Here is a 16,581-nt window from a genome sequence, read left to right as displayed (position 1 = left end):
TAACCCTTAAAAAAAAAAAATCTAATTTTAGAAAAAAATTGCTCAAAAGGGAAGTTACTGTTTTGTAGATCTTTTGGAAAGCTGATTAATTTCTAAGCTAAAAACACATGATCCTTAAGAGAAATGGCTAAGTCCAGGCCCAAGGCAGAAAGAAGGCAAAATGAGCCTAGATCCTCTTGTTCTGTCAGAAAGCGAGAAATGCTCAAACACTAACAGAGACAGTTGAAAGGACACAGGAGACAGGCTGAAGGCTCCTGCGGCCAAACCTGGGGCAGCATAGGCATCAGGAAGAATAATGATAGCGATGGAAAATAACCCATGGAACAAAACACAAGTGTATTAGTCAGCAGTGATACCGAAATAAAGGGGAGAAGAGAAAGCTCTTTGTTAAAAATGCCAGCTAACAAACATAGGAGGAATGACAGAGGAAGAACATCCATTTTAAGTCACCAGTGCCATAACTGATAGAGAAGAATCATCAAGAGGCTAAAATCACAGGATAAAAGAAAACCGTATGAAGCTATTTAATGTAGCAAGATATATAAAATTATGAAAACATAAATTTGAAAAAACTGAAAACCATACCATAAGAGATAGATAAGTTAGAATACAGCAATAATAGGCCAGGCGTAGTGGCTCACATCTGTAATCCCAGAACTTTGGGAGGCCAAGGCACAAGGATTGCTTGAGCCCAGGAGTTCGAGACCAGCCTGGGCAACATAGTGAGACCTAATCTCTAGAAAAAAAAAAAAATTAGCTGGGAGTGGTGGCGCACTCCTGTAGTCCCAGCTACTTGGGAGGCTGAAGCAGGAGGACCACTTGAGCCTGGGAGTTCAAGGCTGAAGTGAGCCAAGATCATACCACTGTACTCCAGCCTGGGAGACAAAGCAAGACCTTGTCACAAAAAAAAAAAAAAAAATACACCAATAATAACAAAATGATGACTATATAAAGACTGTTTAGAAAAAGGAAATGATCAGAAATAAAATTATGTATTTTAACTGTAACTATATTAGAAGAGAGTATTCTTGTAGACAAGGATGACTAGAAGGATATGCAAAAGTGAAAATAGCTAGTAATCTCATTATAAAAAAGTGATCTTTCGGCAAACACTTCGTACCTGTCAGGCATTCTGCTAGGTAGTTTATGCACATTGTAACAAATTACATACTAGATAATCTCAAAATTTTCAGATAAATTTTACTGGGAGTCATAAATCAATACAACAAAACCAATGTTTTGCAAACATCCACTATGTATAAAGGTATACAAATTCCCAACCCAGACTGAAAAATAATTCACATAAGCCATACATCCATGGAAACCTACCCACGGGAGATAATACAACATAATCTAAATAAAACTTTCAGAGACAAGGCATGTGGCTTCTGGACAGCCACAAACTCCTTGACTCTGCTCTAGTGTTTTGGCCACCAAAAGAAAGCCAAGTGGCCTCAGGTCTCTTAAAAAACAAAAGGCAACCTATGGAAGATGGCGTGGTATTTGAGGAATATTTGGGGTCTGTTGAAAAATGCATCCTGTAATTTATTTCAAGAAAAGACTCCCTTGTAATGTCAGGTAAGTGAAGAGCCCTCAGAGACACATGCACATACAAAGAAAACAAAACAATATAGAATGAATCCCACCAAAATGTGTTATGATGGCTGAATTATGGGTGATATGATCTTCTGTAATACATCTTTTTATTAAAAATAGAAAAAAAGCAGACTTACCCTTGATTATCTATATCCTCTGACCCAAGTGGCTTGGAATCAGAAAACAGCGTCACTTGACTTGAAGCCATCTTGGCATCAATGGTGGAGTGGGTAGAGATGAGACTCTGGACCAGCTCATGGGTGGGCCCCACCTCATCCTGTCAAGAACACCAAGAAAAGGCATGTGAGGAAAGCACAAAGATCCTGGAGAGACACTGGTTTCACTCAGTCTCTCAAAATCATCTTAGACACATTTCCTAAGAACCTTTCTTAATGCCTCAAAAAGCAGAGAAGAAAATCCTTACAACAAAGCTTGAAATGGATCCCCATCTCCATTAAACTTTTCCGAAGTTCAGGGAGTATATAACCTGATAACCTAAACACCTAGCTAGAAAAACCTCAGCTCCAATGCTACAACAATGCTAGCTTTTCTAACATTTTAAAATAACAGATTTTAACCCAATAAAATTCCACTTCAGAACAAAGAAATAAATGTTTGAAATCCACTTTAAAATACAGGATGAGGAGACCATTGTGAATGAGAAAAAGACCAATGAGAGCTGGAAAAAGACCAATGAGAGCTGGAAAGCACACTGATTTTGTAGAAACAGGGATGGGCCATGCAGGCGCCACATGGCAGCGATGCCTGCGCTGAGGCCGCGGATCAAGGAGGAATGAAGGAGAGGACTCTTTTGCTTGGTACAATGAAAAAAAGTACTCTTTTTATCCTATATATTTACAATATGCATTTGGGCCTTTATTATAAGTACAAGAGAAAAATCTTCAATAAATAAAAGCTGAGTACATTACTTTTTGTGATTAAAAAATAGATTCAGAAAGAATAATGAGAGTTCAGAGAAATGACTCCCATCTTCACCGATACCTGAAAACCGTGGCTGCCACCAAGGTCAACATAGACAGCGTCTTTGTCATACAGCACACCTCCAACTCCAGAAAGAGGCGCATAAACCAGCTTCTCCTTCTCATTTAAACAGCGCTTCTTTTGTTGTTCAGGAAGAGCACAAGGGTCTGGGAGGAAACTGATATCACTCACGACAAAATCTCCTACCCCTGGAAGACAGAACCCAAAAGCCAGCTTCAGCTGACAAGAAGTCAGAAGTATCTACCATTGACTAGGGGGTTAAAAATGATCCACAGTCCAAGGGCTTAACCCATGACACTAAAGAAGGGCACTGTGCCACACTGGAATAGTGCCCCACTAGCTACAAGACAAGAGGTCAGAGAAGAGGGGATTCGATAACACCTTTGCAGGCCTACACACAGCTGGGTTACTTTTAAAACCTCCAGCAAGGCCATCTTCCCTTGTTTGGTCATTTTTCAGTGTTCCTGAGAAATGAAGCCATCCTAAGAATCCTATGTGTAATTCTAGTATGTTCTACAACAAGAGAATACCTGGCATATGAATTTGGCTTTTATTTTTCAAGTGTGCTCCTCTTAAATAACCATAAAGTGACACCTTCCGGTCACATTTGATGTTTGTTCGGATATCCTCTGGGTTTGTCAAATCTTCCATCCTAGAAAAATAAATTCAATCACAGCAGAAATGAATGCCAAAAGTTCCTATACCCCCTTTCATGTGTCAATGATTCATCACACTCTTGTCCACTAAGCACGTCATCTAGGGAACTAGAAAATGCAGAAATAAGGAAGCACCATTCACCATCCACCAGAGGAAAAGGGGCAGACACACAACTGTGTCTCTAGGCTGAAAGTGATATTCATTCCGTAAGACATCAGACAGGGAGATGACGACCACCTGGGGTCGGTGAAGAGTGAAGAACATATTCAGAAAATCCCTTTCTGGAAGAGGGAGAGCCTGTGCTCTGGGATTGTTACTGTGGCTTGGATTCTGGCAGGTGGAAAAGGGAATTCCAGACTGAGAAAACCACAGCACAAAGGAAGGAAACTGAAGGCACACACGAAGGACTCAAGCACCCGGGCACAAAGGCAGCATCACTGAAAACTGAGGCTGAACGTAGGATGAGGCCACATCCTGTAGCCTTAAATACTTTCAAGTCCTCCCATTTTCCTAAACATCTCATAATTAATTTACTCCCAAAGGCACGGCATCTTTGAGCAATGATATAAATAGACATTTTCCATCAACTACGCTTCTACCCCCACTATTCAAATCGGCACAAAACAAATCCTATCACTGTTCTTCTTCTAGCCTTTTTAGCTTTGAAATATATGGCCCAGGAAGAAAAAGCTTACAATCATATTTTACCTGTCTGCCAGGATATAGGGGTGAGAAGTTTGCCATGTGAGAGGCCTAAACTTCATAACTGTAATAAAACGGCCCAGATTGTGGATTTCTTGGTTTTGATATTCTCCATGCACCATTCCAGAAAGGTAGAACAGCTTGGCACCCTAAACATTAGAGGAAAATTAAAAATTAAATTTCAATTAAATTATCATCAATACTGCAACAAAATAAAAGCTCTAAACAAGAAGCAATCCTAAGAAGGGAGACTTCCAGCAAAGCCACTGTCCTGAGACTTCCAGAGCCTTGCTGGATTCCTTCAGGACTTATTAGAACCCCAGAGAGGAGGACTGCTCTGCAGCCGAGCCGGGGCATCCATCTAAGTATGGTGAGGAGAGGGAGGTGAGGCGTCTGAGCACAGAAACGGTTCTGTGGCCGATGGACCAGAGCAGTATAGAAAGGAAGGGGCAGTGTCTGGTCCTGTAACTGGGAGAAACTTCCAATGTACTCTATTAAGTCCCGACCCCAAAACAGCCACACTGCTTGGTGCAGCAAGTACAGAGAGAGACAAATGAGATACACCAAGAGGCCCAGAACAAGCACTCTTTTGAGGGAAACCTTCCAGAAGACTGAACACACACACAAAGGAATTCAGCAGGCCAGAGACTGTGAACACACACACAAAAGAATTCAGCAGGCCAGAGGCTGAACACACACACAAAGGAATTCAGCAGGCCAGAGACTGAACACATACACAAAGGGAATTCGGCAGGCCATAGACTGTGAACACACACACAAAAGAATTCAGCAGGCCAGAGGCTGAACACATACACAAAGGAATTCGGCAGGCCATAGACTGTGAACACACACACAAAAGAATTCAGCAGGCCAGAGGCTGAACACATACACAAAGGAATTCAGCAGGCCATAGACTGTGAACATACACACAAAGGGAATTCAGGAGGCGAATCCTAGAGAGACGTTTAGTAATGTCTCTTTAGTATTTTTTTTTTTTTTTTTTTTTGAGACAAGCGTCTCACTCTGTCACCCAGGCTGGAGTGCAGTGGCGTGATCTCAGCTCACTGCACCCTCTGCCTCCTAGGTTCAAGCAACTGTCACTTCTCAGCCTCCTGAGCAGCTGGGATTACAGGCGTGTGCCACCACACCTGGCTAATTTTTGCATTTTTAGTACAGATGGGGTTTGGTCATGTTGCCCTGAGCTCAAAACTCTAGGCTCAAGTGATCCGACCACCTTGCCTCGCAAAGTGCTGGGATTACAGGTGTTAGCCACTGCACCTGGCCTCTTCAGTCTATTTTAAAAGGATTATACTGTTAGTATCCAACAATTACTTCTCTTCGTACCGGGTAAACTTCTGTCCAGAACCTGTGTTTTAATCGCTTCTTTGTCTTCTTCAGTTGCTTATTATGCTTGAAGGAGTCGAGGTGGGTGAGAACTCCCATAATTTTAGGAAAGCCATGTACTTGACAGATGTTTAGAAACTCAAACGTTTCCATTTCAAACCCAAAGCTGGCATCTATAAGCATCAGTACCTAAAAGCAGAACACATCATTTCTCAAAGAAACTACCAAAACAGACCACCTACATTAAGGGCTGGCAACTGGCCACGGGCAAAATCCAGCCCATCACCTGTGTTTGTAACTAAAGTTTTATTGGAATACAGCCACATTAATTCATTTACATATTGTCTATGGCTGCCTGTGCACTACAACTGCAGAGCTAAGTAGCTGCAAGAGATGTGATCCACAAAGCCAAAAATATTTATTATCTGGCCCTGGACAGAAAAGTCACACTCCAGACTAAATCAAATGACTACACAGGCATCACCCAGACAGAGAAACCACCACCCTCTAACTTGCTCTAAAAGCCAACCATAAGACAATGTCCACTAGGATATAAACTTCCATTATAAGAATTTTAAGGTATGAGAAGTAACTCAGAAAAGGCTGGGTCTAACCTGGCCCTTACCTAAGAAATCCTAATTTAAAGAAACCAAGTTTTCTGTAAGGTATTTTTAAGCCAAACACCAGGTCTCTGGCATCCAAAGAATGGGAAGAAAGTGATAATCAATGAAATATATTAAATTTGTACAGAAAACCAACCTCTTCTTTCAATCACCTCATAGAAAAAAAAAACAATATTTTTTTTGTTGAGAAGTATGCAGTGGAAACCTCTATCTTATATGTTAATTCGGATAACTCAATTGCTCAGAAATTTTTTTTAAATAGCTACCAGTTTAGAATTAGGTCAAAAAAACAGTAAGATTATAATGAATGGTAGTCTATAAGAAAATATAAGCAGATGAGACCAATTTTTAAAATTTAAGATGCTTCAAAGATGCAAAATAATTTCAGAATTGATTCCTGGAAACTTCTAGTTTAAGTATTAAAAACATTTCTGTTCTTATCTTTGCATAGATAACTATTTTTGTTATTTTTAACAAAAAAAATGGAAACAGAAATGCCCATCTTTGATTAAACTAGGAAATGTTCAAAATCCAAAACCACAGAATATATGAAGGTGGGCTTGTGAGAAAGCACAGCTGCCACTGTGGACTGAGGCAGCAAGCACGGCTTTCCAGCAACACTGGACCACCTCAAAGGACAGGTGGAATATCCTCACACTACATTTGATGCCACAGAGTGCCAGGGGGCAAGCAGCTGGTTGTAGGGCCAGGAAGAACAGGGAGCAAACAGTCCCTCAGTTGCCAGTCTTTGTCATCTAAGCCAGTGTTACTCCCCTAATCCACACATGCACGTACACACCCAAATCCATGTATTGTGTGTGCCTCTGCCATATGCAGGAGGCATTGGCAACCCACAGCAGAGCAGTCAACATAAGCTAGGCTAAATAAATTATGGTGCATCCATAGAATGGAATATTATATTAAAAAGAAGGCAGAGCTACAGTGCTTACTGATTATATACCTCCAAAATACATTATATGAAAAAAGCAAAGCAAAGAACAGTGTGTAAAATAAGCTATCATCTGTGTTTTTAAAGGGTGGCATGTGTATTTATATGTATCTAAAAGGATACTGCTCTGCAGGGATCTGAGAGACCAGCGGTTATACTAAGGAAAAAGAAAATGCACATTGCGTGCTCCCTGCATTACAGTTAGAGTACTTTACCAAATGTGTGTGTTCATTTTGAAAAATCTTTAAAATATTTACATAATAGGCATCTTTCTCAATGATGGTTAAGAGGCTGGGAAAGGGAGCAGGGAGGGAGGGACAAAGAGGGAAAGGTTAACAGGTACAAAAATACAGTTAGACAGAATAAATTCTGGTGTCCAACAGCACAATAGGGTGACTATAATTTATTATATAATTCAGAATAACTATAAGAATGAAATTGAAATGTTCCTAACACAAAAAAATGATAAATGTTTGAGGTGATGGATATCCTAATTACCCTGATTTGATCATCACACATTGTATGCTTCTATCAAAATACCACATGTACCCCATAAATATGTATAACTATTATGCATCCATAATAATTAAAAATAAAAAAAGTAAAGGCATCTCTTAATATGTATGTCTTTAAAATTAGAAACTTGCTACATTTTAAATAAAAGAGAAACAAATGACTTCTACGAACTATTTCAATCATTTCAAGTACACAAGATTTAGTAAGCTTACAGTATGTTAATAATAACACTTATTTTTTCTAATAGTAACATTACATGTTCAAAATTTGAATGTTATTTAGTTTTCTGACATTACAATGGCACAACTTTAAAATCTGCATTACTTTTTACTTTATATTTTAGGAGTCTTCCTGGGCCAAAGTATAAAATCTGTAGCTCTTTGTCACCAAACAGCTGTCTAGAAAAAACTAAATAAAAATGAAAAAACCATTTGTCACCCCACACTTCCTAATCAATATGGCTTTTTTTTTTTTTTTTGCTAATTTGTATTTTATTTTTGCTAATTTAAAAGATAGTTAATAGAATATCAGAATAGTGAACATTATCATTTCCATAAATGCAAGAGCATGTACATTTTCCATACACTGAGTACTGTCTAGATTTTTTATTGATAAACTCTGACCACTTCTTCAGGCAATTCATGTACTTACTTTAGCATTATCATTAAGGATGAAGGTTCTAGAACCATCAGGAACAAGGGTCCCATCTTCACACAAGTTACTTAACTGCTAGGAGGCTCTATTTCATCTTATGTAAACTACAGATAATACCTACTTACCTCAAGGGTGTATCAAGGGTTTATGTAAGCTAAATTTGTAGATAGCAGTTAGCATGGTGCCAGGAAGAGTCCAAGAAGAAATGGTACTTACTATGATATATTTGTACGTATATATGTATGCATGTTAATAAGCTCTTACTAGCTGTGTTCATTAAAGGTTTTCTCCATCCTGTGATTTGCTTTTAGATTTTGGAATACATTTCATTGTGCACATTCCATTTTTATTATTAATATAACAACATTTATTACCATAATTATCATCAATTCAATCATATCTACTGTATCACTGATGATGACCATGATTCTTTTAATAATCATAAGACTCTCTTCCCTTCATCACGGGATAAGGCTGCCCCTGCTGACTTACCAGATCTGCTACTTTAGCCAGATCAATCATCATGTTAATGTCACACCCACATTCAATAATGGTGAGTCTGCGCTTTTTACCTGTAAGTGAAACGACGAAAATTTTACTTTAAAAAGACCCTGAAAAAACTCTAACCATCAACTCTAATTTTCATTTTTTAACTGCATCCAGTAAATCATATACGTTTACAGGAGTGTACGAGAAGTTCATTTTTATAGGCAAAAACTAGTAAAATAAAATAAATTCCATTCTGTTTTTCTTGTTGTGTTCTAAGTTTAAGTAATATCAAAAGTCTACCCAGATGAATAAAAGTGCTCAAAAAGGGAAAATTCTGACTGCACAGGCTCCATGATAACCATGATCCTGCTGTTCAGCTGCAGGCCAATGTCTTTGCCGCTATCAAAACTTCCTGTATTCCCACTATAGCTACAAACATCCTCAAACATAATGCAATAGAATATTCATAACAATAATTATTTCTAAATTAAGGTAAAAATAAAACAGTCAAGAAAATATGGGCTGGGCGCAGTGGCTCTCGCCTGTAGTCCCAGCAACTTGGGAGGCCAAAGCAGGCGGATCCCTTGAGCCCAGGAGTTTTGAGACCAGCCTGGGCCATATGGGGAAACCCCATCTCTATAGAAAAAAAAAAGGGAAAAAAAAAGAAAAATTAGCCAGGCGTGGTGGCATACACTACTCAGGAGGCTAAAGTAGGAGGAATGCTTGAACTTGGGAGGTAGAGGCTGCAGTGAGCTGTAATCACACCACTGCACTCCAGCCTGTGCCACAGAGTAAGACTGTCTCAAAAAAGGGAAAAGAAAATATGGATGCTCCAAAGATAAAGAAAAGCCTCAATCCAACTATATTATTGCAATAACAAGAGATTTCAGATTGTAAATTCCCATTCTACCACTGGAAGTTTGTTTCATTTTCCCTCAAACTTGGAAAGGTCACCATCTCCCAAAGCAGACAATACTCACAGGAAAAAGAGAAAACTTGCACTTCCACCAGAACGTGGCTTCATAAGGCAAGCATGTGCACCTGGCACATAGGAGGTGCGTGCTATCTGTTAAATGATGTGTTCACGGAGACTGGGCCTGCTAGGCCCTTCCAAGGAACATGTTTGGCAAAGCCACAGAGCAGTTACGATAAGATATAGTGAACATTATCATTTCTCATACAAAAAAGGGAGGAGGAAACCAGGAAGAAAAGGAAAGCATCACCTTAAGAGTCTGGACAACACCTCCTTCTACAGGGAGGAAGGGGACTGTGGCTGGTGTCGCAACCGAGCAGCAAAGCTTGATTTTCCAGCCTGAGTGCTGGGTTCGAGTGATCTTCCTGCCTTGGAACCTCCCAGAGTGCTGAGAGGAAATTTGAACATTATCACATCCTTATCTCTGGGAACTTACCCTTTTCTGAAGCTATAGCCAACTTGGTAAAAGTATAAGACAGGTAACATGATATGACAATATTTAACATGTTCCACTCAAGAAAACAACAAACGCATGCATGTCCCTCAGATGACAACAGCCACACCAACTCTGTGTCTGTGGTGACATCTCCTACCTGACACGATTGTCACAGGGCCTCTGATCTCGGTCAACTTCTGCCGGGTAAAGTTCCGAATGAGGCATTGTATCAAAGTGCTCTTTCCAACTTTTGGAGGCCCCATCACCACTACCACTATTGGTGGGGGCTCTAGTGGAGTTCGATCAACCACTGGAATATGATGCTTTTTTGTCTTCAAATCCTGAGTCCTATTCATTAAAAAATAAATAGTAAACTCACTTTCAAAATAGAGTAAAAGGTATCAACCTTATATATAGACTTTTTTTGGTACACTTATAGATATGAGTACTTTAGCACATTTTATAGAGAGTACAACAGACAATATATAAATATAATTAACTTGTCAATTATTAACTTGTTAACTTCTGGACCCATCCAAATAATTGCTGTTCAATAAAGATGTAACAAGATGACTTCAATATTACAGAGAGCTGAAAATTAAACACTCCTTAAATCTGACTGTTTTAAGAGTGATTTTAATAGTTTTTTAAAAAACCAAAAGGTAAATAGCGAGGCAGTACATCATAACAGATAAGAGCAGAGGCTCTGGAGTTAAATTTAGCTCTCTTACTTACTGGTTATATGATTAGAGGTAACCTGTTTTCTTGATCTCAGTTTTCTTACCCATAAAATGAGGGCAAGAATGATTCCTACTCTGGTAAGGCTGCTGGAAGCATTTAGTTGAATAATGTTTAAAGTACACTGCTAGGCATATCACAAGGACTCACTAAATAAAGCTATGTTAGTATTAAATATTGTAATTTTTGTATTTTATATTACAACTATGTAAAACATACCTGGGGGGAAAAAAAGCACACTTATCATCAGAGAAACAGTTTAAAATTTAGGAACAAACAAATTCTATAAATTCTTGTATCTTGGGCAATAAACACCAACCAGTGTGCAGATGCTGGAGGCAAGGCAGCTTCTATGGGAAAGGCTTCTCACGTTTTAGTGAAAGCCACACACCATGCATCTCCACATCCTTTGGAGCTGGACTAGACTCGTGAATCCAAATGTCATCTGTGAGAGGCTCCTACTATTTAAAAAGAATCAATGGAAGAATGACCAGACTGTAGCCTAACATACCTGTGAAAGGATCGAGCCATCCGCACAGCAGACTGAACAGCAAAAGCTTTGGGATTTCTCTTCCGGGCATCTTCTTCGTCCCCCAGCTGGAGATCCTGCAGATGCCGCTTCTTTTTCTTTTCAGCTTTGGGCCCACTGTTTTTCTTTCTGTGTTTCTTCTGGTCCTTAGTCTCCATAGTGGCTATTTACCAATAACAAGTAACTCTAACCTACAAGGAAGAAGGTTGGGGTAAGGAGATGGGAGAAGCATTTTACAATCCAGGCAATACCCAGGGAAAAACAGTAAATTTATTTCTTTATGAAGAGATGATGTATTTGTTTACTGAACAAGGGTAGAAATTGCTTAGCCATCACCAATTTCATTTCTCTCTGTTATGCTATAAATTAGATGAGTTACCTCTCCTAAGATTACATTTTATGGTTAAGTTACTTTTTATTCATCTTAAGTGTCAACATCAGCAATATCTATTTCTGCAAGGATAGAAATATGCTATATCTGTACTTTTCAGCCATTTAGCCATTAGCCACATATGGTTACTTACAATATACTTAGGGAAACTGAAAAAATGAATTTTTTTTTTTTTTTTTTTTTTTTTTTGAGACAGAGTCTCGCTCTGTTGCCCAGGCTGGAGTGCAGTGGCGCGATCTCGGCTCACTGTAAGCTCCGCCTCCCGGGTTCATGCCATTCTCCTGCCTCAGCCTCCCGAGTAGCTGGGACTACAGGCGCCCGCCAACACGCCCGGCTAATTTTTTTGTATTTTTAGTAGAGACGGGGTTTCACCGTGTTAGCCAGGATGGTCTCGATCTCCTGACCTTGTGATCCGCCCGCCTCGGCCTCCCAAAGTGCTGGGATTACAGGCTTGAGCCACCGCGCCCGGCCGAAAAAATGAATTTTTAATTAATTTCATTCTAACTCTAAATAGTCACATGTGGCTACCATACTGGACAGCTCAGACCTAGGTATCAACTGGACTAATGAAGTGGTTTCCTAACTTAAACTAAAACTTAAATTTTAATAAAAAATGTAAAACGTTTTTATGAACCTCCAATATGATCGCAGTATTACTTTTACTAACTGTTGACTCTGTAAAACTCCTAAATTACAACTTACCTACATACATTTGAAAAATAGCAGTATCTGTATGTGTGAGATAGGACTGGTTCTAGATGATACCTGGAGACCCCATGAACTTACAGAGACCCAGTGATTTCTGAGTTACCTGGGAATCTGTGCCTAATAAATTAGTAATCACTGAATTAGTGAGTTTTTTTTAGGAAATCGGGCTGCATAAAATCTGACAGCTTGATTAAAAAAAAAAAGCGGAGCAGGATGCCATTTCATTCAATTAAGGTACTGTATTCATTCCGTCTAATAAATATTCGTGTCTGTCTACGATGCGCTAGGCACTGTGCCAGTAAATGGATACAGCTATTATCTGACTTGCAGAGGAAATCCAAACTAGTATCTTCCGCGCCATGCAATAAGGGCGACATTGGAAGGCTGCACAGGGTGCTACTGGAGCACGGAGGTGAGTCAGAGGCTTCCCACAGACACACACACCAGCGGAAACAGAAAGTCTTCATGTATCACCACAATGTCATAACACTGGCCAGGAGTTAGGAGAGCTGGGCGCTAGGAACGCTTTGAAACTGAATAGCTGTGTGATTTCAGAGATTTTGTTTCTTCTCTGCTATATTTTAGTTCGGAACTTGTACTAATGTTTCTCTCCCTGTCTTTCTTCTTGGTGGGAAAAGCACAATTTGGGGTCAACAGATCCAGCTCAGGTCTAAGTCGCCTGCCGGGACCACGTCGCCAGGAAACGACGTCTCCCAGCCACCTTCCCTCCCAGTCTGGGCTCTCTGCAGGGATTCATCACGTCACTCTCCCAACTACCCCAGGACACCTCGGGCAGATGAGAAATATGCCGCTCCTCGGGAGCAAAGATGCCCCGGAGGACTGGGGGAGGACCTACCCACACGCACGACTCGCGATCTTCCCAGTGCCCCAAAACCAGGGACCCCACCGCCGCCTACCCCAACCCGCCGGCACTAAACCTGCTCCCAATTGCGACTCCTCAGGTCAGCATGGACACCGCCGGAAACGGAAATTCACAGTCGCGCTGACTCGCCGGAGGGAAACAAGAAGGCAGAAAAAAGAGACCGGCGCGGGGACGGCTTTCAGGGGAGAGCCTGAAGAAAGACTGCTGAGCAGCTGAGTGCGGACGCAGGCGCGGTCCGTGCAGTGTGTTCCGCCGGGTCCGGGTCCCACCGGATACCGCTCCACCCCGCTCTCGGAATCCGCGGCCTCAGCTTCCGCGGTGGGACTTCGGAGCAGCGTGCACCGCGCTCGCCCGAGTCCTAGCCGAAGGCCAGGGCGGCTCTGCGGCCTGGCGCCGGTTAGTTAGTGTGGTGCAAAAGCCGGAAGGAGACACATTTGGTCCTGGCCGCCCGGCGGTCACCGTGTCAGGGACTAATGGACTATCGCTTGATTTGGAGTCCACTTCCTCCATTTTAAAGATAACAGATGAGGGGGATCTCGCGTTCTGGGGTGCCCTAAAGCCCTCTTTTGGCAGGGCGCGGTGGCTCACGCCTGTAATCCCTACACTTTGGGAGGCCAAGGCGGGAGGATCGCTTGAGCCCAGGAATTCAAGACAAGCCTGGGCAACATAGGGAGACTACCTCTCTCTCTTAAAAAAAAAAAAAAAAATTAGCCAGCATCGTGCCGAGTGCCCATGGTCCTTGTGGTCCCAGCTACTCTGGAGGCTGAGGTGGGAGGATCCCTTGATCCCAGGAGGAGGAGTTTGCAGTGAGCTGAGATGAGCCACTGCACTCCAGCCTGGGCGACAGAGCAAGACACTGTCTCTAAGAAAAATAAATAAAATAAGGCCCTCTTTTGCCAGGACCAACAAACCCTGAGGGCAGGGACAAACTGACCCAGCCTAAACTGCCTCGCCCTCCCTGCTCCTGGGAAAGGGGCTTTCCCTGAGTGAACGTAGCATCTTGCCATTTTCTTCCTGCACAGCTTTGCCTTCCTAGGGATCCGCCCATTGCCACCTGAGGAAATGCCTTGGAGTCCATCTAATCCCCAGCCCAGCTACTTGGGACGCCTACAGAGCGTACATTGCCAGAGGATGCATCTTCCTCTAGCCTTGGAGGGTTTCTTTTCAATATGATCCCGCCAGTGCATTCAAGGCTCAATTCTACACCAAAAACTAGGCCCACTCCTGTCACGAGAACCCCAGGCATCAGGTCCTCTCACAGGCACCTTGTTCTTGCCCTCAGCAGCCCCCAAGTATTCACTCTGCATATTCTATGTACTGGGTGCTGGACTAGGGAGGCTACTCACGTGGCACATACTTCCCTTATCCGTGAAGAGCTTAGAATGTTGTAACTTCTTCACACTACACCTCTTACTTCTTGAAGATTTCAGTATCCAGGTAGATAATCCTTCCAACATCCTTTTGGTCTCATGAAGCCCACTCCTGTCCTCTGCCCTACCTCAGCTTCCCCCTCCCTCCATGATCAGACCTTAGACCTTGTCAGGTCCAAGGACTGCAGCCCCCACAGTATCCCATTCTGACCAGGTCTATCTATCCTCCTGTCTATCCAGGTCACTCCCTATACTGCCCTGAAACAAAACTCCTGCAACCTTACCAGCACCTCCAGTCCAGATCTTACTACCTGTTCACTGTTTCTTCCTTCCTTTATGACCCTCTCTAGTGAGCCAGCTTAAACTCCATGGCCAACCATTCTCATTGATCCCTTGCACACCTCCTCAACTCATGCACCTCCCTGTCATCTCCTATCTGCTTGGTAAGATGGGAAACCTGGATAAACCCAGCTCTCCATCTATTCCATGCCACGACGATGCAACTAAACATGGCTAGAGGAGAACAGGACCATGCCAGCAGTCCTCATTTTAATCATTCTTTGCCTGGTCTATTCAATCTCCCATTGTTCCAAGTGAGTATTTTGCACTTCCTCCTTTCTGTTCAATCCTTCCCACTGCCTCTCCCTTCCTTGCCTCCTGCTTTGCTAAGAGAATAGAAGTGGTAAACGTCTTCCACAGGCTCCCACCTCCACCTCCACCCATCTGCCTCCTATGGCCTGCCTGTGACTGTGGATGAACAACTGCTAGTTCCACCCAAAGAATCCTGCACTGGACTGCAGGATCCCCTCATCTGTTACTGCTCCAGGGTGTCACTCTAGCCAGCCTGTCCTCTCTCCAACATCAGCAGTATTTCCCTTTCTACTGGACTCTTCTCATCATCACACAACATGCAGCTAATTCTCTCATCTTCAAAACAAAGAAATTACTCGACCCTATTTCCTATACCAGGACCTGAACCTTTTCTACATTCCCCTTTGCAGCAAAGCTTCACAAAAGAATGGTCAATACATACTCTGGCCCCTCTCCTATTCTCTTTGATTCACTTGTCTCACAGGACTCCACCTGCAACCCTGGATGCTCTTTCTCAGCTGCCTTTGCTGGTCCCCCTGCTCTCACCTGTTTAAATTAGAGCGAGGCCATAGGTTTTGATATGTTTTGGGTCTGTCTCTGCCCAAATTTCTTGTGGAATTGTAATCCCCAATGTTGGAGGTGGGGCCTGGTGGGAGGTGATTGGATCATGGGAGCAGAGTCTTCATGAATGGTTTAGCACCATTCATCTAGTGCTGTTATCATGATAGAGTTTTCACAAGATCTAGTTGTTAAAAAGTGTGTAGCACCTCCCCCCACCACTTCCTCCTGCTCCAGCCATGTAAGACATGCCTGCGTCTTCTTCACCTTCCACCATGATTGTAAGTTTCCTGAGGCCTCTGCAGAAGCTGTCATGCTTCCTGTACAGCCTGCAGAATCATGAGCCAATTAAACCTCTTTTCTTATAAATTGTCTAGTATCAATTACTTCTTCATAGCAGTGAGAGAATAGACTAATACAGTTGTCAATTTATTGCATCTCTGCTACAAATTCATTCTTCATTGCCTGCTCTGCAAAAATGGAACTGGGCTGTTTAAATATTTTCCTCTGACATGATGTTAGGTTTTGTCAGTAGAGAGCAATGGAGAGACTTTGCGGGCGAAAGCAGTCTTTGTTCCTGGTTCTCCTATGCTCCCTGGCCTGGCTTCTGCAGGTGGGTGACTTCTCCAGAAACACAGTGACCAGTGCCCAGCAGGTCCCACGCCTCCCACTAGCTCCAGGCAGTTTTGTTATAGAGTAACTCTTCTGAGACACCGCTCCTTTCCCCAGCACCTAAAGAAGTATTTCTAGTAAGTTCCAGTGGTATAGCACCAGTGACTCTCCTGACATGCAGAGGGCCATAGCTGGATTCCTCTGATGAGGTGCAGGGGCAGTGCACTAAGAGGAGAGGACCCTCCTGGGCTCTCTACCTC

General features: G+C 42.2%; 1 protein-coding gene across 5 annotated transcripts in view; it reads right to left on the bottom strand.

Annotated features, from left to right (window-relative positions):
• BMS1 (BMS1 ribosome biogenesis factor) overlaps positions 1–13,566 on the bottom strand; it is a 48,633-nt gene extending 35,067 nt beyond the window's left edge. Inside the window, exons 1-9 of one of the 5 annotated variants that reach the window (XM_055275213.2) lie at positions 13,225–13,566; positions 11,191–11,399; positions 10,099–10,289; positions 8,536–8,615; positions 5,302–5,490; positions 3,964–4,106; positions 3,129–3,250; positions 2,599–2,786; positions 1,734–1,873 (exon numbers count right to left, since the gene is read on the bottom strand). In XM_055275213.2, the coding sequence (XP_055131188.1) occupies positions 1,734–1,873; positions 2,599–2,786; positions 3,129–3,250; positions 3,964–4,106; positions 5,302–5,490; positions 8,536–8,615; positions 10,099–10,289; positions 11,191–11,366 (1,229 nt within the window). In that variant the 5' untranslated portion in view covers positions 11,367–11,399; positions 13,225–13,566. Of the gene's footprint in view, positions 1–1,733; positions 1,874–2,598; positions 2,787–3,128; positions 3,251–3,963; positions 4,107–5,301; positions 5,491–8,535; positions 8,616–10,098; positions 10,290–11,190; positions 11,400–13,163 lie in introns of all 5 variants that reach the window. The other 4 variants (XM_055275212.2, XM_055275214.2, XM_055275215.2 and 1 more) reach the window with 4 other exon arrangements.
• Positions 13,567–16,581: the final 3,015 nt, after the last annotated feature.

Source organism: Symphalangus syndactylus, chromosome 4 (assembly GCF_028878055.3).
Source record: "Symphalangus syndactylus isolate Jambi chromosome 4, NHGRI_mSymSyn1-v2.1_pri, whole genome shotgun sequence".
Classification (NCBI taxonomy): Eukaryota; Metazoa; Chordata; class Mammalia; order Primates; family Hylobatidae; genus Symphalangus; species Symphalangus syndactylus.
The sequence above is the reverse complement of the archived record's forward strand: the minus strand, read 5'-3'. Positions and strand labels throughout refer to the sequence as shown.